The 27313-nt window shown below is 43.0% G+C and overlaps 1 protein-coding gene across 1 annotated transcript in view; it reads left to right on the forward strand.

The window, feature by feature from the left end:
* LOC149138963 (poly(ADP-ribose) glycohydrolase 1-like) overlaps positions 1-27313 on the forward strand; it is a 437544-nt gene that overhangs the window by 228623 nt on the left and 181608 nt on the right. The window contains exon 8 of the mRNA XM_089446458.1: positions 7728-7890. Coding sequence (XP_089302584.1) covers positions 7728-7890 — 163 coding nt within the window. The remainder of the gene's footprint in view (positions 1-7727; positions 7891-27313) is intronic.

A 27313-nucleotide genomic window follows, 5' to 3' on the forward strand; every position in this document is an offset into this window, starting at 1 on the left:
TTTGAAGTTTCATCCGAAGCCCTTGGCCTTGTTTGGGTCCACTAGGGCACCTTTGTGGTCCCACACATTTGGTACTCTGACTTCACAAGGATCATTTTAAGAGCCCTATTCTCTTAGGATTATTAGGTCTAGGGTATCCCTTATCAAGATATATCCCTAATCCCTAGGTCTAGGCTTCCTCCAAAGCCTTTCTTGGAGAGCCCTACACCTTGCTTTTGTGAAAATTTGGAGACCCAAATTTCTACTGCAGCAACTGATTAGGTATCTTCTATTTGTTTAAATGACTGAACAAATTATTTACTGCATCCTAGAACAAATACCGAAACTAATACACTGCAACCTTCACCAATTAAATTAAATGCTGAAACAAGAAATTGAGCAAGAAAGAAATACACAACACATGACACTGTTATTTTTCGACAAATGTCCCCAGAAAAACCCAATGCGGGAAAATCGTGCAACAACTGAGGGTTTGTATTATTAAGTAGTAATTATCTGAATACAATCTTTGGATGCTTTGCTGGCTATCCAATACAAAGAATCTGACTGACAGAGAGATGAGTGAGATATACATCACACTATCATTGGCAATCTAGCACTACTGGTCCAGCCACTGAATGGCTAGCCCCCAGCTGTCTCTGTGCATCTTCAATCACTGTGCTGCTCTGCATCACAACTTCTGGGGACTACGTCACTCCTTTGGCTGATCGATTTTCATCTGGAACTTCGATTTTCTAAGTACAACTGGGTGTCAAACTAGCTCACCTGACAGAGAAAATAATCCGACAGTAATGCCTCTCTATTCGGAAGCAGATATTCAGAAAGTCTACCCCACGAAACCCTCTCCATCACAATTTGAAGCTTAGCGTCAGCCTACCTGGCCTCTGCGTTAGTCTGAAAACCCTCTGTGTCAGCCTGAAAACCCTCTGCATCAGCTCTCTGAGGCTCTGCATAGCCTCTCTGGCTCTCTGCGTCACTCCTGCAGCCTCTGTGTGGATGATGCAGGCCCTTTTGGCCTTTGCGCAGTCCCTTCTGCCTCTGTGTGGCTCCCTCTGGCTCAGTGTCTACCTCTCTCTGCTTCTGCGCTGGTCTCTCGCCACTAAGTTTGCCTCTTTGTCTCGTACTCACTCCCCCTCTCTACAACTGATCACTGATTAGACTTCTCTTAGCAAACCTTGCTCTAGGAATGACTGATCACTCCGGTATATTCTCCAACTGACCCTTAAGTGTCCTCTTATACTTTTCCTGTTGGTCCTTCAATGGCCGAGATTGCATCTCTAATCAATGACTAAGATTAGATTTGGCTTGATCCATGTCATTTAGAACCTTCTAACCTAATTTTATATTAATACCCATTAATATTTTATTTTTCCTAAGTTTAGACTTAGGAACTCCATTAAAAATATTAATTATTTAATATCTCCTTAACCGGGTAGAATCTACCCAAACCATTTCTGGGTCTTGGAGATCTCATGTGCTTTAGCCTCTTCACCAATTTTCATGGCTAGAGCACATTCGATGCGACCCCAAATCAACACTCCCTCTTAGCGAGGACTGTGCTCTAGTAATACTCCATACTGAGCATCACCTTGATTATACAGCACCGGTACCTGCGCTGATGCTAGGCCTCCCCTCCCAACATCCTCTGCACTGCTGCATCTTGTACTGCTGCTGCCCATGGCTCTGCCACTGTTGCATCCATACGACAAGTCTCTCTGCATCCATGCTGTTGCTGGTCCTTTCTCCCAACACTGCATCTGCACTGCAACCCCCTCTTATCATGCTGTATCATGCTACTGCTAAATGCTACTGCACTACAACTCAGTTATTGAGAAGTAAGTAACTGATCCACCCAACTACTGACATCCCTGTCAGGCTAGAAACATTCCCGATGCTGAAGCTCTCTCTGCCGCTATCAAGTGCTCCCTCTACTGCCTCTGCGCTATTGCAACAACTCCCTGCCTCTCGCACTACTGCAAACCTCTCTGTGCCATCTTGCACTATAGCAACCTCCTTTGTGCCTGTTGCACTGCTGTAGCCTGCTAGCTCTGCGCTGCCCAAGACTACTGCACTGTAGCACTTTCTGCGGCTTCATTCGCATCTGTTTCTATTGACATTGGCCAGTCCTGCTACTCTCACCTCGGGGCTCCCGTAGCCAGGTATATTCCAAGAGTTTGGGTGCCTCAAGGATCCTAATTCCTGCTCCTCATCGCCTGTAGTCCTCCTGACTACAACTCGATGTCTCCCCACCTCTTTTCTAAAGGTACATGAGCACTCATGGCACAATCGTCATCCTTTTCTACCTCCTTTTTTGCCTTCGCTGGCGCTGCCTTGGAGTTAGACGCCTCTCCCTTAGTCTTCTTTCTTGGACACTGGTTCACATAATGCCCCAGTTTCCCACAGTTGAAGCACTTTATCCTGGAGAGGTCTTTTTTCTTCCTCTTCTCCTGCTTCCCCGCAAATGCCAGAGCTGCATCCTCTTCCTCTTCCTTCTTGATACAGACTCCTTTGCTGATACTTCCCGTCTTGGACAACTGTTTGATCTCTTCTTGGCGAAGAGCTGCCCACAATTCTTCCCAATCTGGAAGATTTGCCTTGCCCAGAATGCTCTGGACAAATGTCTCCCACTCCTCGGAGACTGCGTTTAGTGCGGTTCTCACCATCAACTCCTGATCTGGCGTGGCCCCTATGGAAGTCAGTTGGTCCCGAATCTCCTTCAATCTACCGATGAAGTGATCTATTTGCTCCCCCTTTCGCATTTGGTATGATCCTAGCTGATTCTCAAGTAACATCTTCCTCTGCATGGAAGTTTGCTGGTACAACGTCTTCATGGTGTCCAACATTTCCTTTGCTGTCTCCTTCTCGGCAGTATGTTGGACCACATGATCCTTGACCCCATCAAGGATGATGCATTTCGCCTTGGCCATTGCCTCCTCGTACTTTTCATTATCAGCCGGGTCAATTGGGATAGCCATTGTTCTCAAGGCGAAGGCCTTGATGCGATGTCTATCTAGAATGGACAGGATCTTGGCTTTCCAGACGACAAAGTTGGACGCCCCATCTAGCCTGTCCTGATCCCTCAGTCCATTCATGGCCATCTCTCTGCTCTTCCTTTCGACTCCTCTGAGTTTCTATTCCCTCTGGAAGTTCTCTCTTTGACTCCCTTTGAGTCTCGATTTCCCTCCTGGAAGTCTGTGTGCCAACCGTCGAGTCGCACCTCCCCGATCTCCTATGGACCTGCAACACTGATCTGGATTTCTTGGCTAGAAATCCGCCTGGTAGCGACTCCCTCTACCTTGGTTTTGCCCCATTAGGTACTGTTCTGTCTCGGCAACAACAACAACTGACCAACTTCACTCCTCGCAATCTACCCACAACTTCCTAAGCCGCAACAACCGAAGGACTAAGCCTCTAGGCTCTGCGCAATTCCGACACTGGCTGTAATGCTTCACCAGCCAACTGCGTCAACCCTCCCGGTCTCTGCGTGGCTCTTCGTGAGCCTTTTCTGCCCTCCTCAGCGTCTGCGTTGGCCTCTCTCTTGCCCGAACTGATGATGCAGTCCCTCTGCGACAACCCTTCTCCATCGCTTTCTACTAGGAACAACTTCTGTCACTCGGGACAACTGTTTCTGCTGCAAATGCTCTGCTTCAGCTGGTGCCTTCAGCTCTCACGCTCTGATATCATGTTGAAATTTCTAAGTATTACTCGTTAGAAATTCTATCTGTATTCTCTGGTTTATTTCTCCTATTTGTTAATTTCAAAAAGTTTAATTTAAACATATAAATATCGAAATAAACACAATACAGTCTCAACCATCTACAGATCAATAGTTGAAAGAAATAGCAAGCACATAAGTGACACTGTTATTTTTGGAACACTCGTCCCCTGAAAAACCCAACTTGGGAAAACTAGTGCAACAATTCTGAGGGTTATTTTATTATGTAGTCTTTCTGAGTACAACTGGGTGCCAAACTAGCTCACCCAACAAAGAAAATAATCCGACATTAATACCTCTCTATTCGAAAGCAAATATTCGGAAAGTTTGCCACACAAAACCCTCTCCAACACAATCTGAAGCTCAGCGTCAACCCACTTGGCCTTTGCGTCAGCCTGGAAACCCTCTACGTCAGCTCTCTGAGGCTCTATGCAGCCTCTCTGGCTCTCTGTGTCACTCCTACAACCTTTGTGTGGATGACGCAAGCCCTTCTGGCCTCTGCGCAGTCCCTTCTGCCTCTGCATGGCTCCCTCTGGCTCAACGTTTGGCTCTCTCTGCTTCTGCGTTGGTCTCTCAGCACTATCTTTGCCTCATACTCATTGGCTCTCGCTTCAACTGATCACTGATTCGACTTCTCTTAGCCAATCCCGCTCTAGAGAATCGAATGATTGATCACGCTGGTGTATTCTCCAACTGAGCCTTAAGCCTTCTTTTATACTTTTCCTGTTAGTCCTTCAACGACCGAGATTACATCTCTAATCAACGGCTAAGATTAGATTTGGCTTGATCCATGTCATTTAAAACCTTCTAACCCAGTTTTATATTAATACCCATTAACATTTTACTTTTCCTAAGTTTAGACTTAGAAACTCCATTAAAAATATCAATTATTTTAAGATCTCCTTAACCGGGTAGAATCTGCCCAAACCATTTCTGCGTCTTGGAGAGCTCATGTGCTTTAGCCTCTCCACCAATTTTCATGGCTATAACACATCAGATGCTACACCAAATCAACACATCATCTCGTGAATAAAGTAGGGCAATAAGTAGACTGCCGAGGGTGTGGAAGATGCCCATGGCATAGAATGATGCTCTACACATGATGGGAGTCCCATGGCTCTAATCACTTCACCCGAGGGTGTCAATAGGATCCTCTGGTGGACTTGGGCCCCAATTAAGTTGCCCAACCCATGATAAAACCGTCCTCTTATTACATATAATGTCTAGTGTTAATTTTCTTAGGGCTATATTGTTCTTTGCTTTAGATAATTGTATTTTAAACTTTTTCATCATTTATATCACATATACCCCATAACATCTTAGCATGATTAGCAATTATGTAGAAAGAACAATAGCATCAACATTTGTAGTGGAACGTAAACAAACAACATAAGAAAAGCATACACAATAGAGACACAAATATTTAGGTTAGAGACTAGGGCAAAACCCCACAAGGGGGAAAACCCATCCAAATTCTTCTCCAATTAGATATTCATCAACTATTTACCTGAGATAGAAAGTACATCCATAATAAGATACATTATTCACTTCAAGCCTTGAAGGTCAATCCAAGTCAGTTCACAACTTTGTTTGTGAACTGAACGATATAGAGAGCTGCTGCCATATTACTTTTTACTAGAAACATACATCAAAGATATATTGCCTCTCTGTAACATACACAAGGTTCCTGCCATCAAGGTCATTGTCATCACATAAGAGCAAGGTCATGGACACATGGATCACATCATCACTACTGTCATATGTATCATGGGAGGCTTGTAACATATATATTGTAAAAGAATGTTTTCAAATGTATTATAGTAGATCCTTGTCATATGTACCATGAAGATCACTGTCAGAAATATCAAAAACTCTTGTCATGTGTTAGTGGCACTGTCATTATGAGTAGGGTCATTGAATCCTATGAATCATGGTCATCAAGATCACTAAGTAAGGACATGACACTACCATCGTGCATCCCATATATAGGTTACTATCTCATGTTATTGTCATCATACATCACGGGTTATACCTCATGTCTCACTGCCATCAAGAGCTGAAGGTCACTAATATGAATTTGAAACACTGTCATATGAAATATAGGAACAAGAGTATTGTCGTATGTGTCGTGGGTAATCATTGTCACAATGTCATAGAATACCTCTCTCATGTGTCATCAGAAGAGCAAGTCTAATTGTTATCCTAGTTGTTAAACATCATAGTTAATGGGATTGTCGTAATTGAGTTCATATATATATGAATCACAAAAAGCATATTACTAATATATACAAGAGCAAGCTTCTTATAAGAAACTGAGATAGGATGTAAGAGCCACTGAGTATGAATATGTGCGAGAGTCACAAAAACTCGTTCAGACCGCAATAATTCAACCCTTAGAAGGGGAATTTTACAATAGACACAGACCTCTTAAGACTCAACCAAATTTTGTGACTCAAGACACGTGATCTAGAATGATAAAAATACATAGGCTCGATAACACTAGGACTCACCTAAGACCTCATTAATGAGCTCCATCCTAGCTTTGGGGTATATCTGCGAGTAAAACTTTGCCAATTATTTTGGGAGGTTAAAAATCTCCCTAGAGTGAAACATTTGAGAAGAATCATAGGCTTACCTAGGTGTTGCTACATGGCTTAGTACTCATAGTAGAATCATCTTTACAATACAAAAGCAGAATTTGGGATTACAGTGATGATGATGACTCAATTTTTTTTTTACTACACTTATGTACTTTGCTTCTTGGAACTGTTAACATGTACATGGTCAACATGATGTGCATGGATTCCTTAATGGTGTGGCGGCTCTAATGGGCCCGAGGAACTAGGGTGATGGCCATAATGATAAGGGGTAGAGCTCATGTTCGGCTTTTGCCCATGTGTTATATTAATGTCTCGACTATCTTTTGTATTTTATGATATTCTTTTTCTTTCGTTTCTTGCATGTGGCCATGATATGCTTTTGACTTTCTTTTAGTTGCATCAACGTTCGGGTCAACATGTCCAAGCCCGACCCAGACATGTGGACTAGGGGAGGGAGTGTGCTAATGCCTTGTGGACCCAGACAAGAGAAAAGATGAAATAGGCCTTATAATGTGCGGAGGGGAGTGAAAAATGTGGAACGGGAAGACAAGACCATGCTACAAATCAGGGTTTCCCAAGTAGTGCCCTTCATAAAGCCATAGATCAATAGGGGAGATCCCATGGGACTATGATTGAGGATTAACCTCCCATTTAAGGTGAGGGAACAAAATCGCGGTCAAAACCCTTCTTTCTTCCAAGTCTCTCAATAATCCCTGCCCAAAACGCCTGAGAAAAGCAAGCATAAGCACCTGATTGCACAATGAAAATCATACCTCTTGGGTTGGATTTCCCACCTTCTAAAATATGTTCTTGACAGATGGGCTAGGGGACATATGACTGATGCAGGGAGCAGAGATCAAATGGCACAATATATCGACTACATTGGTGGCTGTCAGGGGCTGATGGCTGCCTGGTGAAGAGATATCTAGGAGAAAAATTTCTGCTATGAGGTCACCCACGTTTGGTGGGTAACAATTCATTCATTTGTACATAAGGTTAGAAGTAGTGCTATGTAATGAAATCCTGGACAAAACATTAGAACAAAGGCCTGCATAATTTGTAAACCTAGTTTAAGGCATTGGGGTTGTATTTACGTTATGAGGTAAGGAGATTCTTTTTACTTTTTCTGTCAAACAAAAACTGTGAGATATGCAACTAAAATTCTGTTGTTAGATGAGAGTATCTTCTTTTACATTTCAGTGGGAGAATGGATAAGTACAATCACAATAATTAGTTGTTTACATAAGAGATTTAGAAGAAAATTTGTTAACAGGATTGTCAGATAAATGAATCTTTTGGTTAGTGTTCATTGTGTTTCTTACTTTCTTGCATGCTTGTGGACCTCCTAAAATGTCATATTTACTGTTTTGAAGATTTTCACTGAGGTTATTTGGGTGGTCTGATGGAGACAGGGAAGTAAATAAAGCTTTCTGTGGGTTCTTGGACCATGCAGAAATTCATGGCTATTTCAAATTCATCAATAAGTTTGGTATTGACACAGAGCAACATGAGTGGAGAGGCAATTATGATAGAGCCAGATGCAAAAGTGAAATAGTTGGCACTGTTGCAATGCAGGTTGGTACTTGGAACTTCATGTTTGCATCTTTCAATCCTTATAATTGATGTGTTTGTGTGGTTTGCAAATACAGAATGATCATTTAGCTACTTTCTTAGGACGGATATGCAATCCACCTTGGATATGATTTCATTGGCCAAAGCAAGTTTCTATGAGAATGTGCATGCATTAGTTGGTCAAGACTCGAGGCTATAGTGGATTTGGCAGGACTACAATGTAGGCTAATTATGAGAGAATAGTGTCTTTGAAATCTTTGAGAGCCATAATGGAATCAGGTGACAGGATGACACAACTTCAGGATTTAATTATTCCCGTCACTAAGGTTTGCAATCTAATTATTAACAAAATGGTCAGTTGAGCTGTAGTTCAGCTGGAAAGGGTGGGCAGTTTAGGACAATTAGCTCAGGTTTGATTTCTGGCATTTTGGTACCTGCACCCCCTATCGAGTCTCACCTAACCGGGAGTCCTCAGAGACATGTCCAAGGTGATTGACCTTACTCAAACCAGAAACATGTGGAGTTCCTCTTAAACCAACCTAGATCTGTCTTAACTTGAGATCTAGCAAGCATCTAGAAGGATCAAATCTCTCAAGGTGCAAACCTCTTTTTTGAGTGCAAAACTTGAGGAAATGTTTGCACCTTGAGAGATTTGATCCCTCTCGGCGCTTGATAAATCCGGAGATAAGATGGATCTAAGCTGGTTTAATTATTAATAATTAATATTTTTAATTATCAATTTAATTTAATTTAATTTTTATTATGAAATCTGACTGAGTCAAAATGTTTACATAACATCACCTAACGTAACCTTACAACATCTCTTCCACATTGGGTTGCAGAGTGCCTCTCGGCACAGCAAGAGAAAATAACATATCAATGGGGAACTCAACTTAGGTTAACTTGGGGATAAGAATTTTTTTTAGGAACCCATCAACAATAAGCAACCATCTAATAATGACAACAAGAAGCAACAATCTAATAATGCAAATAATTACCATTTAACAGAATTAAATAACATCTCAATTAATATTCAACAATAATCAAACATTAACACCTCGAGTAGATTCCATTGCTTTGCACTATTCTTTATATCACAACACTTATTTGGTCATGCAGGTTAGTAAAGCAAAATTGTCAAGAATGTGGTGTTATATTGCCACCACCCTGAGAGGATGATGTCTCTAGCGCTGACATATCAAAAAAGGTAAGGGTATATCTCCTCATGTTGGATGGTAGCTCACAAGTATCACCCTTGTCTATATAATATCTGCATCAGATCCTTACCATCTCTAAGACTCTACGTTCTGAATTTTATTCCACTTGACATCAAGGGGGGTCTCTACGAAATTCCTGGGTAGGCCCTCTCACCCAGCATTTTGTGGGTAATATCCCTAGGAGATTTTTTTTCTCCAAGATGGTCCTCAGCATGGCAGCCAACAGCCCCTTGCAGCCTCCAACTAGTTCATTATGCCATCTTCTCTACCACTTGAGCTAGGCATGTGGTCCCTCGCCCATCTCCCATGATCGTATGTTTGAAGGTGGGCCTCCCGAATCTAAAGGTATGCGTTGTCATTTGCAAATAGAGTATTGTAGTTTGCTTATCATGGACACTTCTAGGCATGGATTTGTGGTGGGATTCGACGGAAAGAATGGGCTAGGCCTGTGCTTTTGTCCCCTAGACCCCTTCTAGGAATTAACCTTGCATTCTAGTCTTGTGCGATCTCTTTTACTGAAAATTTGGTTCCAGGGATGGTATTTCTTGGGAAATCCCGATTTTGGTTGCATGGTCCTGCTCCCTTATCCAATTATATTACACCTTTTCCATTCATTATTATCCCATCCATCATTTCTCCCACCTGGGTCCACATTCCTCCATTGGGCCCACATAGGGTTAGCTTGCCCCTTTCCCTTGCCCACACCTTGAGTCATGGCCTGGAATGAAGCTCAGAGGTTGATGTAGCTGAAAAGAAAGTTAAAAGCATATATGGCCACATTTATCAGGAAAATGTACCACAAGATGCAAAAGATGGCTGGGACAAATACATTTAGCACGTGGGCAAAAGCCAAAACATAAGTTCTACCCCATCATCATGGTCATCACCTTGGCTCCTACAGGTTCTATGAGCCTTCTTCATCATATAGGAACCCATGATTGTTCCAACCCCTAGTGGGCGATGAACTGCCCCACCTTAAAGGGGGGAATTCACTGCTATATCTTGTATATCATGTTCTAACCCCTTGAGCCCTGAGCAGTTAATCAAAGATAATCATAAAAAAGGCAAAAGGCATAAAAGAAGGGTGGAAAAATCAAGGCAGGGGCACCTCATGTACCACAATTGCTTCCTCCTATACATTATAAACCAAAGTGTGAGCTTACCTCTTATTAGCTACCCTTGTACCCCAGCATGTGAGCTAGGGCTGCCCCTTCTCCTCCCCTACTTCATTCATCGTATCTGTCACATGCCACCACCTATTGAAGGATGTACGTTGAATATTGTCCCCATTTAGAAGTAGAAACCACCTAATAGGGTGCTTGGTTAACCCCATTTGGAGTTTAGGAGACATTGACACATCCTAAAGCCCATTATGGAAGAGCAGGCCATTACAAAGTCCCCACCTGTGGTCCATGATAGGTAAGTTCATTTACTTGATTTATCTAATGACTTGTTGTACTGGAAGGCTAGGGGACGCATTGGATCTTATGTAGGATTGCAGATGGTTTCCATTTGGGGTTTGATCTCCCTATACGGGGTTCTAATCCTCCAGAGGGCTACACTGGCATAGGTAGGGTGAGCGTTGAGAGCCATGGGTGTCCACAACAACAGATTTCACTCCATGGATCCCCATAGCCATTCAGGGATTGCTCGTTGTTCACTTATTCAACGAGGAGGATACCCCTAATTCATCATGCCCAATTGGCTCTAGATCTACAACATACACTTGGCAAATGATCCAAGACTTGCACGATGATGTGGCATCACCTACACCATTATCCTAGCCCTAGTAGGTGATCTACAGGCATCTTCAATTTGTTTGGAGACCCATGAGGACACTTGTGTGCCCCCACATGTGGTTTGGAGCACCACGAGTTATTACAAGGGGCCAACCTCTTGTCCACTTCTTTTGAGGGTCCTATTTTTCATTGTGGCACCCATGGACCTCATTAGGCCTCTTAGAGGGCCCTACGACATGCATAGATTATTATTTGACCTCTTGAGAGGCTTATTTTTTCACTTATGAGCTAGTTTGGTGCAATGTTGCACGAAGCGCCCCCTCTGGTTCCAAGCTCGAAAGCGTGTCCTGTGCGGAAGCGCCTAGGAAGCTTCGCCGAAAGTGCGCTTCCGATTTTTTTTGCCGCTTCCTGGACTTTTCGGAAGCGTGGCTCAGAAGCGTGCTTCTGAAGCGCCGAAGCGCGCTTCGTACGATGCTTCGGGCGTCGGAAGCGTGGCGCTTCGGAGGAGGAAGCGTACGCTTTCGGAAAATCGTTTAGAAAATCATTTTTTTTATTTTTTATTTTTAATTTTAGGTGAGTTTGCTTGTTGGGGGTGGGTCCACCTTGGGTTAGGGTGACGAATGAAGGCGAAAAAAAATATAAATATAGTAGATGCTCCCTCATGGTAATGTTAAATTCTTAAAGTAAAAGTGACATTCTCCTTTATTTTTCATTTTCATCTTTTTACTTAAATTTTTAACATTACCATGAAATGACTCAGGTTGTTTGAGAGTGGTTCCAGCCTCATTGGACTTCATATGGAGAAAATAGAATTTCATATCCTGTTCAAAATTCAGCAGACTTAACAGTTTTCAGGAATTCAAGATCAATGGGATTGTGGCATTTCATTAGATTATATCAAGTATGAAGGTATGCGATTAGCATTTAATGAAGAGCACCAAGCCCTATATGTACCTTAGTGTTGGTGGTGTTAATTGTTGAACTCCTTTGTCACGTGGCATGCCCTTAGCAAAAAAATTACCTTTCAATCAAGTCAAAATCATCGATCAAGCATGTTAAGCTTTTTATACCATATTTTAAGTCTTGAATTAGGTAGTTTGATCAAAATTGGGCAATGTTGACTAATATCCCTAGACAATCGAGGTAGAGGCAAAGGCTAGACAAGAGGAGAAGAATCTAGATTCTAGATGGTTGATGCATCTAAATGGTTGATGCTCGAATAATTAATTATTAATGTACAATGGATGTTATATCTATCTTGATTTATGCAAAAATATGCATGTTTTCATGTCTTCTACAACTAATTTGGTATTTGGGATGTTTGTTTTGAGTATAAATGCAAATATATATATAGCAGACGCTTCCGCAGACGCTTCCGCAAACGCTTCGCTTCCTAGTTTTTTGGAAAATGACACTTCCACGTCCCCGCTTCCAAAAAACGTCCCCGCTTCATGCAACATTGGTTTGGTGGGCTTGTCACCAAAAGTTGTATTATGAGAACATCATTTTATTTTTGGGGCTTATGTAGGCCAAGGAGGCTAATTCGAACTCCTAAGTTGTGTATAAATACAAGTGAGATGAGAGTTCATTTCTCATCATCCCTTTGGTTTGGATCTCTCATCTCTCTTGAGATTTTCACACTTTTTCTAAAGGATGAATTGGAGCTTTATGGATGAGTTTTGATGTGTGGATATTGGTCTATCTTCTCTTGGAAGTTCTTTATTGTCAATTGTGAATGGTTGGATATACTCTATTAAATGTAAGTACGCACTTTTGATGTTATTCTTATTTACTTTTGTCATATATGTTGGATTGGGATTTTCGCTGTTGTAGGGTTAATTGCTGCATGCATTTACTGTTTAATAATGTGGAATTTGTCTCTATTATAGCATTCCTTCAATGTATGGGCAATGTAATGGGAGCGAAATGTCCTAGGGGTTATTTGACCTTAACAAGCCATTGCTCTTGCACATCGAAGTGTAAAGGTTGCAATGTTGTTTCTTCTTGACCTAGAAGGCAAATAAACTGATCTTGAGGCCTCCTTGACTAGGAACCATGAAATCGTACTCTTACTCAACATAGACTCCATTCTCCCAAAGATTAAGGCACTGATCTATCAAGGGTGGTCACTAAAATCCACATTTTCTCACATCCTTCTGGGACTAGCCACATTGGGGTGCCTAGGGCATCAATTTCCCAACAAGCTAGCCATAAAAAAAATTCAATGTCCTGCGCTGGCCTTTCCTTTAGCTCTCCTCCAATTTTGAAGTCATTTTGACAGTGGAGTTGGGAGAAAAGTCAAGCCCTAGCTCCGTGATCAAAACATGTTGATCCGGATTTAAACAGGAGCGCAACAAATTACAGAGATAACCATATACACAAAGATGCAGCGGAAATAATACTTCATTTCATTAATGGAAAATACTGAAATATGCTTACAGCCAGAAATGTAAATAAACCAGCTAGGGCGATGGTAGCTTATCTCTGAGAAGAGATGTGGTGGCTACATGTCTCTGAACTGTGTTACAATGAGGCTCGAAGGCCTATTTATTGTTGAGAAACAATGGAAAACCCTTAACATTCCAAAACCTAACCCTAGGAGATGAAACGCCAAACTGTGGGCCCCGTTTGGGTAAATTGGTACATCAACTTCCCGGGGTTGTAACTTTGGCATACGATCTCCGTTTGACACGTACAATAGCTCGTTAGAAAGATCTATTTGAGCACTACCACTTTGGGAAGGGCAACATTGGTTCGTGGACCCATGTTGCCCCCATATTTCCCAAAAAACGTCGTTTAGGGCCTCAAAACGGCTCCAGAAGTTCAGGACCTGAAAAACTGCTAAAAATAGTAAGTTGTGCTACAATTAAGGAAACTGAAAATGCTGAGAGAAACAATGGTGGGGGTCCAGGTGGACTTGGCAGGTGGCCACCAATATCCACCTGGATCATTCCTCCCCCCTTAGGAAGCAATGGTCCCCATTGCGTTGAGTTCCTCCATGAGATGAGGAAACTTTTGCTGAACTTGTTCCCTGGTGAGCCACTTGCCTAGCTGAAGGAGTTGGCCTGCTTTGACAACTCGATATAGTTGGATATTCTGTTGGCGAGTGTTCTTGATCTGTGTGTCCATGATCCGATCAGTTGCAGCTTGTTCCATGCAATCTGGATTTAATTCTGTGGGTTTGAGCTGTTCTGCAATGTCGGATGTGTCTAGCAATGGTGGAAAGTATGGCCGAAGGCGGTCCACATTGAACACTGGGTGCAGGCCAAGGAATGGGGGAATGCTGAGCTCAAATGCATTGTCTCCCATAGCCTTAGTAATGGTGTAAGGACCATATCGGAGTGGTCTCAATTTCCGATAGGCTCCAGTAAGCCGTTCCTTTTGCAAATGCAACCAGACTTTGTCGCCCACCTGAAACTTGTGTGGCACCCAATGTTGATCATGTCGCTGCTTGTACTTGGCATTTGATTTCTCAAGAATGTCATGGACCTGCTGGCGAATATGTTGGATGCGCTCAATGAAGCTGGTGGCCTTATCTGTTTCGGACTGGACATGAGCTGAATTTATGTGAGTAGCTGCAAGTGGCATGGCCACATCAATGGGGCATAGTGGCTGGAATCCCAAACCCACCTGAAAAGGGCTATGGCCAGTGGAGCTGTGAAGAGCTCAGTTGTAGCTGTGCTGAACATAGGGGAGGCTCTCGTCCCATGTGCGTGGATGCTTTGAGTTATACATGCGTAGAATGTGCACAATCATCCTATTGATAACCTATGTCTGGCCATCAGTTTGAGGATGGAAGGTTGTCGACTTCGTGAGTTTGGTGTCCAGCATTGACCAGAGACTGGACCAAAATGTGCTGAGAAACCGACTGTCCCGATCTGAGATGATAGACTGTGGGATCCCAAAGTGCACCCACACTCGTTCAAAGAAGAGTTTAGCAGTGGCTTCTGCTGTGATATTCTTCTTGCGGGCCGCCATAATGGCCATCTTCGAGAACCTGTCGACGACCACAAAAACACAGTCATTTCCATGCTTAGTGGAAGGAAGGCCTGACATGTAATCCATGGAGATAGATTCCCAAGGTCGACTAGGGGTAGGCAACGGGGTATAGAGGTCGTGCTTCTTAATGGTCGGTTTGGCAATGGCACAGGCAGTACATGATCTGATGTACTTCCCAACATCCTGTCGAAGATTCGGCCAATAGAAATAATTTTGCAGTACTGCCACTGTTTTCTCGACCCCGAAATGCCCAGCAGCCCGACTGTAGTGTTCTTCCCAAATCATCTTGGCACGTTTGCTTGAAGGAACACAAAGGTGACCCAGGTGGCATAACAGGGCATCCTGGAGGTGAAAATCTGGAACATGCCGACCCTCCAAGAGTGTCTGGTATGTGTGGCCAAATTCTGGGTCGCTTTTGTAGAGAAGTGGCCAATCAGAAGTCTCGTGCCCACAAGAGTTGAGCACGGTGGTTAACGCCATGATCGGTGGTCGACTGAGGCAATTTGCAACATTATTGATGCTGCCCTTCTTATACTTGATATTCAAGTGGAACTGTTGCAGGTATGTAGACCACTTCTGATGGCGATCATTCTGCAATTTTCCTTGGGTCTGTATGAACTGCAGGGGTCGGTGGTCTGTGTGGATGACCGTTTCCTTCCCCAAAATGTAATGCTTCCATTGTCGGCAGGCCTGTACAATGGAATACATCTCTTTATCATAAGTGGGGTACTTCCGGACTGTGTCTGAAAGTGTTTCACTGTGATATGCCACTGGATGTCCATGTTGAGTAAGGACTGCCCCAATAGCATAGTCAGAGGCATCTGTCTCGACCTCAAATGGTTGTTGTAAATCTGGTAACGCGAGCACTGGTGTTGTGCAGAGGCGATCCTTCAACTCCATGAATGCCTTCTGTTGAGATTCAGACCAAAAGAATTTTGCTTTCGCCCCTCCCTTGGTGACTTGACTCAAGGGCCAAGTAATATGAGAAAACCCCAACACGAACCTGCGGTAGAAGTTGGCAAGACCTAGAAAGCTGCGGAGCTCTGTTAGAGTGGTTGGAGATGGCCAATCCCGAATGACTTGGATCTTGGCTGGATCAACATGCACCCCCTGTTCATCAATGATGTATCCCAGATACTGAACTTGGGTCATGCCAAAAGTGCATTTCTCCAAATTGGCACATAGCTTGTGTTGCCGCAGTGTTTGGAGAACCTGTCGGATGTGGTGGAGGTGCTCTTCCCAACTCTGGCTGAAGATCAGAATGTCATCCAAGTATACTACTACAAAGGAGTTGGTGAATGGCCGCAATATGTCATCCATTAGCCTCATGAAGGTTGCAGGAGCATTCGTCAATCCGAAAGGCATAACCAACCATTCGAAAAGGCCCTCCTTGGATTTGAAGGCAGTCTTCCACACATCAGAGGGTTCGATTGGTACCTGGTGATATCCTGACTTCAGATCGATCTTGCTAAAATATTTCGCCCCCTTTAGTTGGTCCAGGAGGTCATCAATCCACGGGATCGGGTACCTATTACGGACAGTGATCTTGTTCAGCGCCCGATAGTCAATACAGAGTCTCCATGCCCCATCCTTCTTCTGTACCAACACGATCGGGCTCCCACAAGGCGATGAACTCGGACGGATGTGACCTTTCTGCAGGAGCTCCTGAATTTGCCTCTTGATTTCATTGTTCTCCAGAACGGAGCACCGATAAATTGGTCCATTGGGTAGCGGCGCACCTGGGGTCAGATCGATGGAGTGCTTGACCTGACAGTGCAGAGGAACCCCTGCAGGGGAGGTGAAGATGTCCTCGTACTCCTCCACAACCTTGTCCATCTGTAGTTGTCGTGCAGAGGGACCCCGTCTGGAGGCCGCGGCCACCGTCTTCTTCTTTCCTTGAGGGCGTATCATTAGGAAAACAAATTTACTGGTTTTGGAAATGATCTTACTGCATTGTTTTGCAGTAATCAAAGAGATGGCGGTAGGTGGTGCTACCTCTGGTATCCTGTACAACTTATTTCCCAATGTAATAATAACAGCACGGGGCCTTGATTCATACACAGCATGTCGCTTCCACAAGTATGGCTGTCCTAATAATACATCACAAACTTCAAGGGGAGCAATGTCACACAATACCTCATCCGTGAAGGGCTTGATGTTGTATGGTAGACGACACTGCTGGCTCACGCGAAGATCTCGTCCTTGGTGAAGCCACCCAATGGTGTATGGTTGTGGATGTGCTGTGGTCGGTAAGCCCAACCGCTTCACGACCTCTGCCGAAATGAGGTTCTTTTGACTCCCGCTATCAACAATGAACTGTATTGGCGAACCCTTTAACCACATCTAGTTGTGGAAGAGACGCTCCTCCTCCTCTGGATCTTCGGGTTCATTTTTCTGGATCTTGGCGGTAGCAATAGTGGCGTTGGGATCCGCATCAATGATCTGCTTCCCTTTTTCATTCCCCTTATCGGGTTCTGACTCAGAGTCGGAACATGCATCTTATTCTGAAACCTTTAGCTTAGCCACCAGTGATTGCTTGGTCCGACACTCACTTGTGTTGTGAGTGGAGCTCTTATGGAACTCACACCATTTTCCAGTGTCCTTTTTCGGCTTCGCGGCGCTGTTCTTTGCTTGCAGCTTCGGCGGGTTGTCTTGGGCTGTCCCGCCTTGGCTTTGTCCTTTGTTCTGTGGTTTAGGGGCACCTTTCCCCTGCTTTGGATTCGCAGATCCAAAGTCTCGCTTCTTTTGTTTAAACTTCTGCTCGACCTTGACGGCATATCGGTATGCTGCGCCGAGCGAGGAGATGTTCAGGAATTGTATTTCTTCCTGGATGTACTTGTGCAGGCAGCCACGGTATTTGAGTATCAAATGTTGCTTCGAATCCTTGATACCCAACTTTGTGCGAAGGGTATGGAAAAGATTGGTGAACTCCGGCACGTCTTGGTCCCTTCCCTGCCGCAGCGTGGTCCACTTTATGTATTCATCCTCATAGCTTCCGACAGGGTAGTACTGCTCCTTGATGGCATCCCGGAATGAATTCTAGGTGGGTGCGGCTGAAAATAGTGAGCCAGTACTTTCATCCTTCTGCTCGCAGTAGGTTTCCCACCAATCCTTGACGTGGGGGGCTGCTTTGAGAAGGGCCAAAACAATCTTTTCCCGACTCGAAAATTCATGAACAAAAAAATAACCCTCTAGCAGATTTAACCATTTATCTACGGCATCTGCGTCTATCTGACCCTCGAATATGGGGATTTCAAAATTAACTTGTACCTTAAAGGGCGTGGTGTTTCCAGAGTAGCTGCTAGAAGCCGATGCGTCGCTTCTGTGTAGCCGCTGAAGGATCTGGGCAAAGCTGTCCATCATCGCGTTCCGTTGTCGCTCGAGGGCTTCTTCGAGCAAGATTTTGATGGGATCTCCTGCCCCCTCGTCTTTCTTCTCATCCGCCATGGGAGGCCGTCGGGATTTGCGAGGCTGTTCTTGCAAAGGTTCAACCAGTTCAAGCCCTAACTCCTTATATCCCGACCTTGTTGGGGACATGCAAAGAAAAACAGAGAAAAAGCAGACCGCTCTGATACCACTGATCCAGATTTAAACATGAACACAACAAATTATAGAGATAACCATATACACAAAGATGCAGCAGAAATAATACTTCATTTCATTAATGGAAAATACTGAAATGTGCTTACAACCAGAAATGGAAATAAACCAGCTAGGGCGATGGTAGCTTATCTCTGAGAAGAGATGTGGTGGCTACATGCCTCTGAACTGTGTTACAATGAGGCTCGAAGGCCTATTTATTGTTGAGAAACAATGGAAAACCCTTAACATTCCAAAACCTAACCCTAGGAGATGAAACGCCAAACTGTGGGCCCCGTTTGGGTAAATTGGTACATCAACTTCCCGGGGTCGTAACTTTGGCATACGATCTCCGTTTGACGCGTACAATAGCTCGTTAGAAAGATCTATCCGAGCACTAGCACTTTGGGAAGGGCAACATCGGTCCATGGACCCATGTTGCCCCCAGATTTCCCAAAAAATGTCGTTTAGGGCCTCAAAATGGCTCCAAAAGTTCAGGACCTGAAAAATTGCTAAAAATAGTAAGATGTGCTACAATTAAGGAAACTGAAAATGCTGAGAGAAACAATGGTGGGGTTCCAGGTGGACTTGGCAGGTGGCCACCAATATCCACCTGGATCACCTGTCCTGTCGTCCCCATGGCTAGCAGCTTATAGGGTAAAGACAACATTTCAAGTGAAATTCTTTCTTTGATCCTTTCCTCCAACTTGTCTAGTGTAAGAATATCATTGGTTGCTTCATACTTTCCTGATAGCCTAGGCTAGGTCCACTTGGCCCCGTGTGGTCCTGCTTCTTTAAAAGATCATTCTTCAAGAACCATCCAGGATACCAATTCGAACAAGGATTTTAGGGTTTGGGGAACTCCTTCACAAGGCCATCCCCATAAACCTAACCCTCAAAATCCTCTCTTCCTTTCCCTAGAATACATAATACCTTTCTTAGTGAGCAAGCAAGCTCCATCTTTCAAACTTTTCTGGGAAAGGTTTTGTTTGGGTCACTCATATTCATTGACTTATCATTAATTTGTATCTCCATACATATCGGGTCTCCTCCCATTGGTGAAAGTCCATAGATAAAAGGGAGCCTTAGCGGAGATGACAATGGGCTAATTCTCCATTTATTGCCCTTGGCCTAGCATTTGCCATCTAGGGATCCCCCTAAGGTCCCTTGCTAATTTGAGTCGTAACACTTAGTTAATTCTAGGATAACAATGGTATGTTCTATGCTTAGAGAAATTTTACTTCAATTTTCTGTATTAGCCCAATATCATATCCAGTATAGCAATCACATCAACATGATAGTAAAATGCAGATACAATATAAACAATAACAGTAGAAGGCAAGCTAACACAAGAGGACACAAGATATGGCACCAGCCAGGGACAAACCCAAATGTGGGGAAACCCTTGATCAATTCTTCTTATAATTCTTCAAAAGTTCAGCACAGAGAGAGTACAATTTACATATTCACTTGCCCTATCTGATCAGTCAAAAGCACAGAAACAGAAAGCCCTAACCAGAAAGTCAACACTGGTCAATAGGGCTGAAATCAACCTCCAAAAAAGCTCGACCAATCTTGGTCAACTCGACCTCCAATGACAAGATAATGCAGCCCAAAACAATCTGAAAATAACCAGTCAAATCTAGTCAACAAAAGTCAACGCAACACCCTGAATTAGGGTAGTCAATGCAGGGGTCAAATTGCCTTGGTTTTTGTGCCCATAACAATGACTTGCCCAAACAAAAGTCTCCCTCTCAAATCCGAAGTCAAACAGGGTCAACACTGGTCAAAGTCAGCCTCCTGAAATTTTGGTTTCTTGAAATTTCAGCCTCCTAAAATTTCGGCCTCATAAAATTTCGATTTCCTGAAATTCCACCCTCCTGAAATTTCGGTCAAATCTGGTCAACGCAGCAACTAGAAAATATAGTCTTCCTTTCGCACGTGTGGAGAGAGAGAGGCCCAGAAATCTGTACCCAATCAAGATGAGAGAGAGAAAGATGAATGAGATGAGATGCCAAAATGAGGAGGAGGCACCTTGTATTTATATGCAACGTTGAAGGCTGGAGGAGGCTAATTTGATGGCTGGCAGACCTTGATAATTTGTCCATAATCAAAATAAATTCATAACTTCATTTGTATGTGTCAGAATGGGATGATCTTTACATCAATCCCACACTTATTGGAAAGAGGAATCCAAGAAAAATATTAGTTGCCTCCTAAGAGCTATCCAAAATGATGTTTGGCCCTAGTTGCCAAATTCAACATTCCCTCTCAACTAGGGAGAACATCACCTGCCAAACCGTCTGACAATCTAGATAACCGGATTCGTCCTATAGGCCCCACGAATCCCGAATCCAGCGTGTCCGACGCGATTCTGCCCTGATTCGTGTCCAAAAACCATGACACGTCATGTCCTTTCCTGACTCGTCGAATCCGAGGTCGTGTCACAATTTTGGCAACATGTCCTGTTTTCCAGGACTCGTTAGGTGGCAAAAGTGACCTACACGGGTATGAAAAGGCCGCATTTGGTCATTACAGCCACGCATATTTTCATTTGGCAAGCGTTTTGGCAGCTTAATGATCAAGTCTAGGCCCTAGTATTGATATGCTATTCATGGTAATGTTAAATTCTTAAAGTAAAAGTGACATTCTCCTTAATCTTCATTTTCATCCTTTTACTTAAATTTTTAACATTACCATGAAATGACTCAAGATGTTTGAGAGTGGTTCTGGCCTCATTGGATTCCATATGGAGATAGTAGAATTTTAGATTTCATTCAAAATCTAACAGACTTTTCTGTTTTTCAGGATTTTAGGATTGGGGGATTGCAATGTTTCCATTGAATTTTGTCATGTATTAGGGTATGGAACTCGTATTTAATCAAGAGTACCAATCCCTCTATGTACTTTGATGTTAGTGACATTGGTTGTCGAACTCCTGTATCATCACCCTCCTAAAAATGTATGCATCACTCAAACAAAATCTTGACTTGACATGTTATGCTTGTTCTATCTTATGTTTATGCTTAAAGGGTGATATTAATGATAAAGATCCCTATACAGATACAGAGGTAATGACAAAGATACCTCTGGATATTAATGCTTAGAGGGTGATATTAATGATAAAGTTCCTGATTGTCCAACAAGACTAAAAAACTAGACATTTCTCGTGGTGGCAAGAGGGCCAAGCATAAGAATAGATAATAGATTGACATGTATTTGAATTTTGTATGTACTATGCATGCTAATAGCTATAGATGAAGATCTATATTTGAGATCAATAAATTTGTATCATAAATTAAAATTTGTGTAAGAAATATCTAATTTTTAATATATCTATATATATATATATATATATATATATATATATATATCTATTTTAATAAAATAATATATAACGAATCCTACGTGCCCTGTTCCGGGGGGTCAACGTGTTCGAATCCGACACCACGAATCTCGAATCCTACGTGTCCCGAATCCCCGTGTCAGGTGACTTAGTTGACAATCTATACCATCCCTGTCATTGCACTGCTCTGCTCTGCTTTGCTGAACCATGAAGAAAGAAGAAATGATCGAGAATGTATCATACCATTCTCCACTGACCCGAAGTCAGTCTCCAACAACAAAGAGTGTGTCATACCACTCTTAACTGACCCGTAGTCAGTTTCCATTGATCCCAGATCAATATCAACATCCTAGCATAGGGAGTATGGTAGTACACAATGCGTCCATCGATAGTACTATGGTCCCTATCCTCATTTCCCTACTCATTGGCCAGATGAGAGGTACTTCCCATGAGTCCTGGACTGCATGGGTAGGATGTGCTGACAGGAGAAGGTGAACCATTCATCCTGCTCATATGCCATAGGGGAGGGTGAACCACTCAGCCTATGCATATGCCACCATGGGGTATCACAGGGGAAGGTGAACCATTCACCCTGTACATAATGCACCACTAGGGGAGGGTGAGTCACCCTATGGTCGCTCATCGCTCCAAGAAGTACCCCAAGCCCCCCGGAGCTCCCAGAGCTCACTATCCATCTCATACAAGACCCTCATAAGAGGGTCTCTCCGCGACTCCAAGTTGTTCGTAGAAGGTTAAGAATTTGACCTTCTCGAGGGGCTTCGTAAGAATATTGGTGACCTGCTCATCGGTCCCAATATTATGGAGCCTTATTGCTCTCCATTGTACCATATCCTGGATAAAGTGGTACCTGATATCAATATGCTTGGAGCTATCATGAAACATGAGATTCTCAGAAAGACGAATCCCACTCTGGTTGTCACAGAAGATCACTGTGGTATCCAACACATGTCCAAATAGCTCACTAAAGAGCTTCCTCAACCAGACGGCTTCACAAGAGGCCAAACTAGCAACAATGTATTCAACATCAGTGGTGCTTAAAGCAACCGACTTCTGGTTCCTGCTCATCCATGATATTGAAGCAAAACCTAGAGAGAAGCAACATCCTGATGTGCTTTTGGAATCCACCACACTGCCAGCCCAGTTTGCATAAGAGTAACCATGGAGCCTCATATTCCCGACAGTGTATCTCAGTCCATAAGTGATTGTGCCTTGGAGATATCTCAAGAGATTCTTGGCAGCAATCCAATGGATATGATGAGGCTTAACCATAAACTGACTCAATGTGTTTACTGCAAAACATATGTCTGGACGGGGGTTCACCAAGAACAACATGACCCCTATGAGTTGACGATATTTAGAAGGATTTCCCAAATCGGGCGGACAACACTTCCGCATAACTTCTTGAAGTTAAGTTCCATCGGAGTAGTCACGGACTTGCAGTCCACCATCCCAAATCTTTCAAGTAGCTTCACAACATATTTTCCTTGAGAAAGGAAAATTTCCCCTGTCTTTTGCCTGACCTCCAACCCTAGGAAGTAATTCATCAGTCCTAGGTCCTTCATATCAAATTCGGAAGCCAACTCTCTCTTACTTTGATGAATAAGAGGGTTTGCACTTGTCAGAAAGAGATCGTCCACATAGAGTACCAAGATGAGAGGTCTATCATTCTCAACCTTAAAGTAAAGGTTTAGATCAACTTCACTTCTTGTAAATCCCAACTTCATCAGATAGCTATCGATCCTCTCATACCAAGGCCGGGGTGCTTGCTTCAACCGATAGAGGGCTTTTTTCAACCTGCATACATGTGTCTAACGATCTTGAATTTCAAACTCCCTAGGTTGTTCCACATAGACTTCCTCCTTAAGTGAACCATACAAGAAGGCAGTCTTGACATCCATCTGGTGTAGATTCCATCCTTGCGAGACAACAAGGGCTATAATCGAATAGATGGTGGTGTAGCGAGCAATGGGTGCAAATATCTCATCATAATCTACACTTTCCTTTTGAGAGAAGCCTCGAGCAACAAATCTGGCCTTGAACTTCTCAACACTTCCATCAACAACATGCTTGATCTTGTAGAGCCATTTAGAGGTGACAACATATTTGTCCTAGGGTCTAGGGACCACATCCCAGACATCATTCTTCATAATTGACTTGTACTCTTCATTCATAGCATCCTTCCATACTTGTTGCTTCACAACTTCTTCAAATGAGCAAGGTTTCGATTGAATAATGGTGCTCATAGTAGTTAAGTACCCTTGGTACCTATTAGGCTTCTTGCTTTCACGACATGTCCCCCTCGGTGCAACAGTTCTCTCGGCATCTTCGAGAGTTTCCCTTAGCCATGAGGGTCTCCTTTTCGAGGAGGAGGGCTCATGAGGAGGAGGATCTGTGGGATCCATCGGTTCTTCAATATCGAGCATCAACTCATCCTGCGAATCTCCCTAATTTCCTTCCTTGGAATAGGAAGGTTGCTAATCTTTCCTAGGGTAGCATCCTCATCAAAGGTGACATCATGACTCAACTCTACTTCTCTTTAACTAGGCACATTGATTCTATATGCCCTAGAAGTTTCACTGTAGCCCACAAAAGTTCCTTTCTTCCCAGATGCCTCCAATTTACTTCTCTTTTCTTTCGGCACATGAAAGTATACAGGACTACCAAAAATTCTAAAATGAGAAACATCAGGTTTCTTACCGGTGAAAACTTCTTCGGGAGTTTTGGAGTCCAATGCTTGATGAGGGCATCGATTTTGAACGTACACAGCAGTGTTGGCAACTTCTCCCCATAGGAACTTTGGAAGTCCTTGATCATGAAGCATGGCACGAGTGGCTTCTATAATGGAACGATTCTTCCTTTCAGCAACACCATTTTGCTTAGGAGTATATGCAATAGTTGTTGGAATTTCTAAGTTTATCTGTTAGAAATCCTTCATGTACTTTCTAATTTATTTCTTCCTACTTGTTCTATTAATTAACAAGTTATTTACCATGTAAATATTGAAAATAAATACAAGTACATGCTCAACACATACAGATCATCAACTGAAGGCAAAAACAAGCACACAAGTGACACCCTTATTTTTGGACTAATGTCCTTGGAAAAACCCAATGCGGGAAAACCGGTGCAGCTATCTGAGGGTTTTATTATTAAATAGTTTTAGAATACAATCTCGGTGCCATAATGGCTCACTCAACACAGAATGCTCTCGGCAGTAGTACCTCTTAGTCGGAGACAGATATTCCAGCTAAAAACCCCGAATATACAATCCCACAGCTCTCAGCTCCAATCTGCCCCACAAAATCTCCCAGCATCAGCCTCTAGGGTCTGCGTCAGCCTCTCTGGCCCAATGTCACCCCAACTAGCCCTGTGTCAGCCTATGGAGGCTCTGCGTCAGCCTCTGGAGACTCTGCGTCACCCACGCTGACTCTCTCTGGCACTGCGCAGTTCCTGGCTGCCTTTGCGTGGCCTCTAGCTGGCTCTGCGTCAACTCTCTCCCGGCTTTTGCATTGATGCTCCCGGTACCCTCTCTGCTTCTATATTCACTGCCCCTCAGCTGCAACTATGATCAATCCTTCGATTTCCTCAGCAAGCCGTGCCTCAGAAAATCAAATTCTTGATCAACTCGGTGTGTTCTCCAAGTGACCCTCAAGCCTCCTCTTATACTTTTCTTGTTGACAATTCAACGACTGAGATTAAGTCCCTAATCAACAGCTAAGATTAGATTTTGCTTGATCCATGACTTTGGACGATTCTAATTCAGTTTTATATTAATTCACATTAATATTTTATTTTCCCTAAGTTTAGACTTAGGGGCTCCATTAAAAATATTAATTATTTTAATATCTCCCAAACTGGTTAGATTCTGCCCAAACCATTTCTGTGTATTGAAGATCTCATGTGTTTTAGCCTCTTCACCAATTTTTGTGGCTAGAGCACATCCGATGCTACCCCAAATCAACACTCCCTCTTAGTCTGTGCTCTAGTAATACTCCTCACTAAGCATCACCTGATCATCCAGCATCAGTCCTTGTGCTGATGCTAGGCCTGCTGCCCAACATCCTCTGCACTGCTGCATCATGTAATGCTACCCATGGCCCTGCCACTGCCACTACTGCATTTGCATTGTAATCCTTTTGATCATGCTACATCGTGCTGCGCATAGTACTACCACTGCTAACTGCTGCACTGCAACTCAGTTACTGAGAAATAAGTAACTGATCTCCCAACTCTGACATCTCTGTCAGTGCTGCTACTCCTCTTCGGGGCTCTTGTAGCAAGGTATAATCTAAGACGATGGGTACCTCGAGGATCCTGCCCCTCATCGCCTGTAGTTCGTCTGACTGCAGCTTGATGTCTCCCCACTTCCTCTCACGAGGTGCATGAGCACTCATGGCACAATCATCATCTGTCTCCACCCTTACTGGCGCAGCCTTGGTCTCAGAAGCCTCTCCCTTGCTCTTCTTCCTCAGACACTGGCTCGCATAATGACACAGTTCCCCACATTTTGAAGCATTTGACTTTGGAGGGGTCCTTCTTTTGTTTTTCCTGCTTTCCCTTACAACTATTCCCAAACGCTCAATGAGAACCTGAGAGATCCTCTGCAAACACTCGATCAACCATCAAATCAAGTAGAGAAATAGAACAACAATAAAATTCCAAAAAAATAGAGATACCTGCTACTTCAATCAAAATTAAAAATGTTACCCTAGATCCAACAAACTGAATAAGATACCTGTATTCAGATTAATCTAAAAGAGCTATTGATTGATAGTTTTCACATAATATTAAGCAAAAATTACAACAATGTTACCATAAATTCATGAAGAGGAACACTACAACACGTTGAAACCCAAAAGACTTTTTCATTAATTCAGAAACGTATACAAGAGAGCTTGGGAGCTTAGTACACGATCTAGAGATTGAATGATCTCAACTGAAAAATGACCTCCTATTTAAAGATAAATCTTCCAACGGCTAGTTCGAGTGATCCTCGTCAAAGCAATCTCGACCGTTGATGAGGATCGAAATTTCTTTTAATCTCATCTATCGAAATTTTAAAATTAAAACAATGTTACCATAAATTCATGAAGAGGAACACTACAACACGTTGAAACCCCAAAGACTCTTGCATTAATTCAGAAAGATATACAAGAGAGCTTAGTTCGAGTGATCCTCGTCAAAGCAATCTTGACCGTTGATGAGGATTAAAATTTCTTTTATTCTCATCTATCGAAATTTTAAATTATTGAGGAAATTTCAAAATTTTCAATTAAATTCATTTTAATTTATTCAAAAATTAAATTTTTGAATTAATTTCCTCAAAATTTTGACTTTGACTTAACCCCAGGGACCAAAGGCTTAAAATTGAGCAAAATAATCAATTAACCTTAGTCCCTGAACCTCTTTAAAATTTAATTTTTAAAGGACCCACGAATTTTGCCTTCGAAAAATTTAAATTTACCTAGGACCTATAATTGATTAAATTTCTGGCTTAGGATTTTAATTAATTTTGGCCAGAGAAT

Source organism: Pinus tabuliformis, chromosome X (genome assembly GCF_031772625.1).
Source record: "Pinus tabuliformis cultivar Carrire ecotype Pingquan chromosome X, CPIR1, whole genome shotgun sequence".
Taxonomy (NCBI): domain Eukaryota; kingdom Viridiplantae; phylum Streptophyta; class Pinopsida; order Pinales; family Pinaceae; genus Pinus; species Pinus tabuliformis.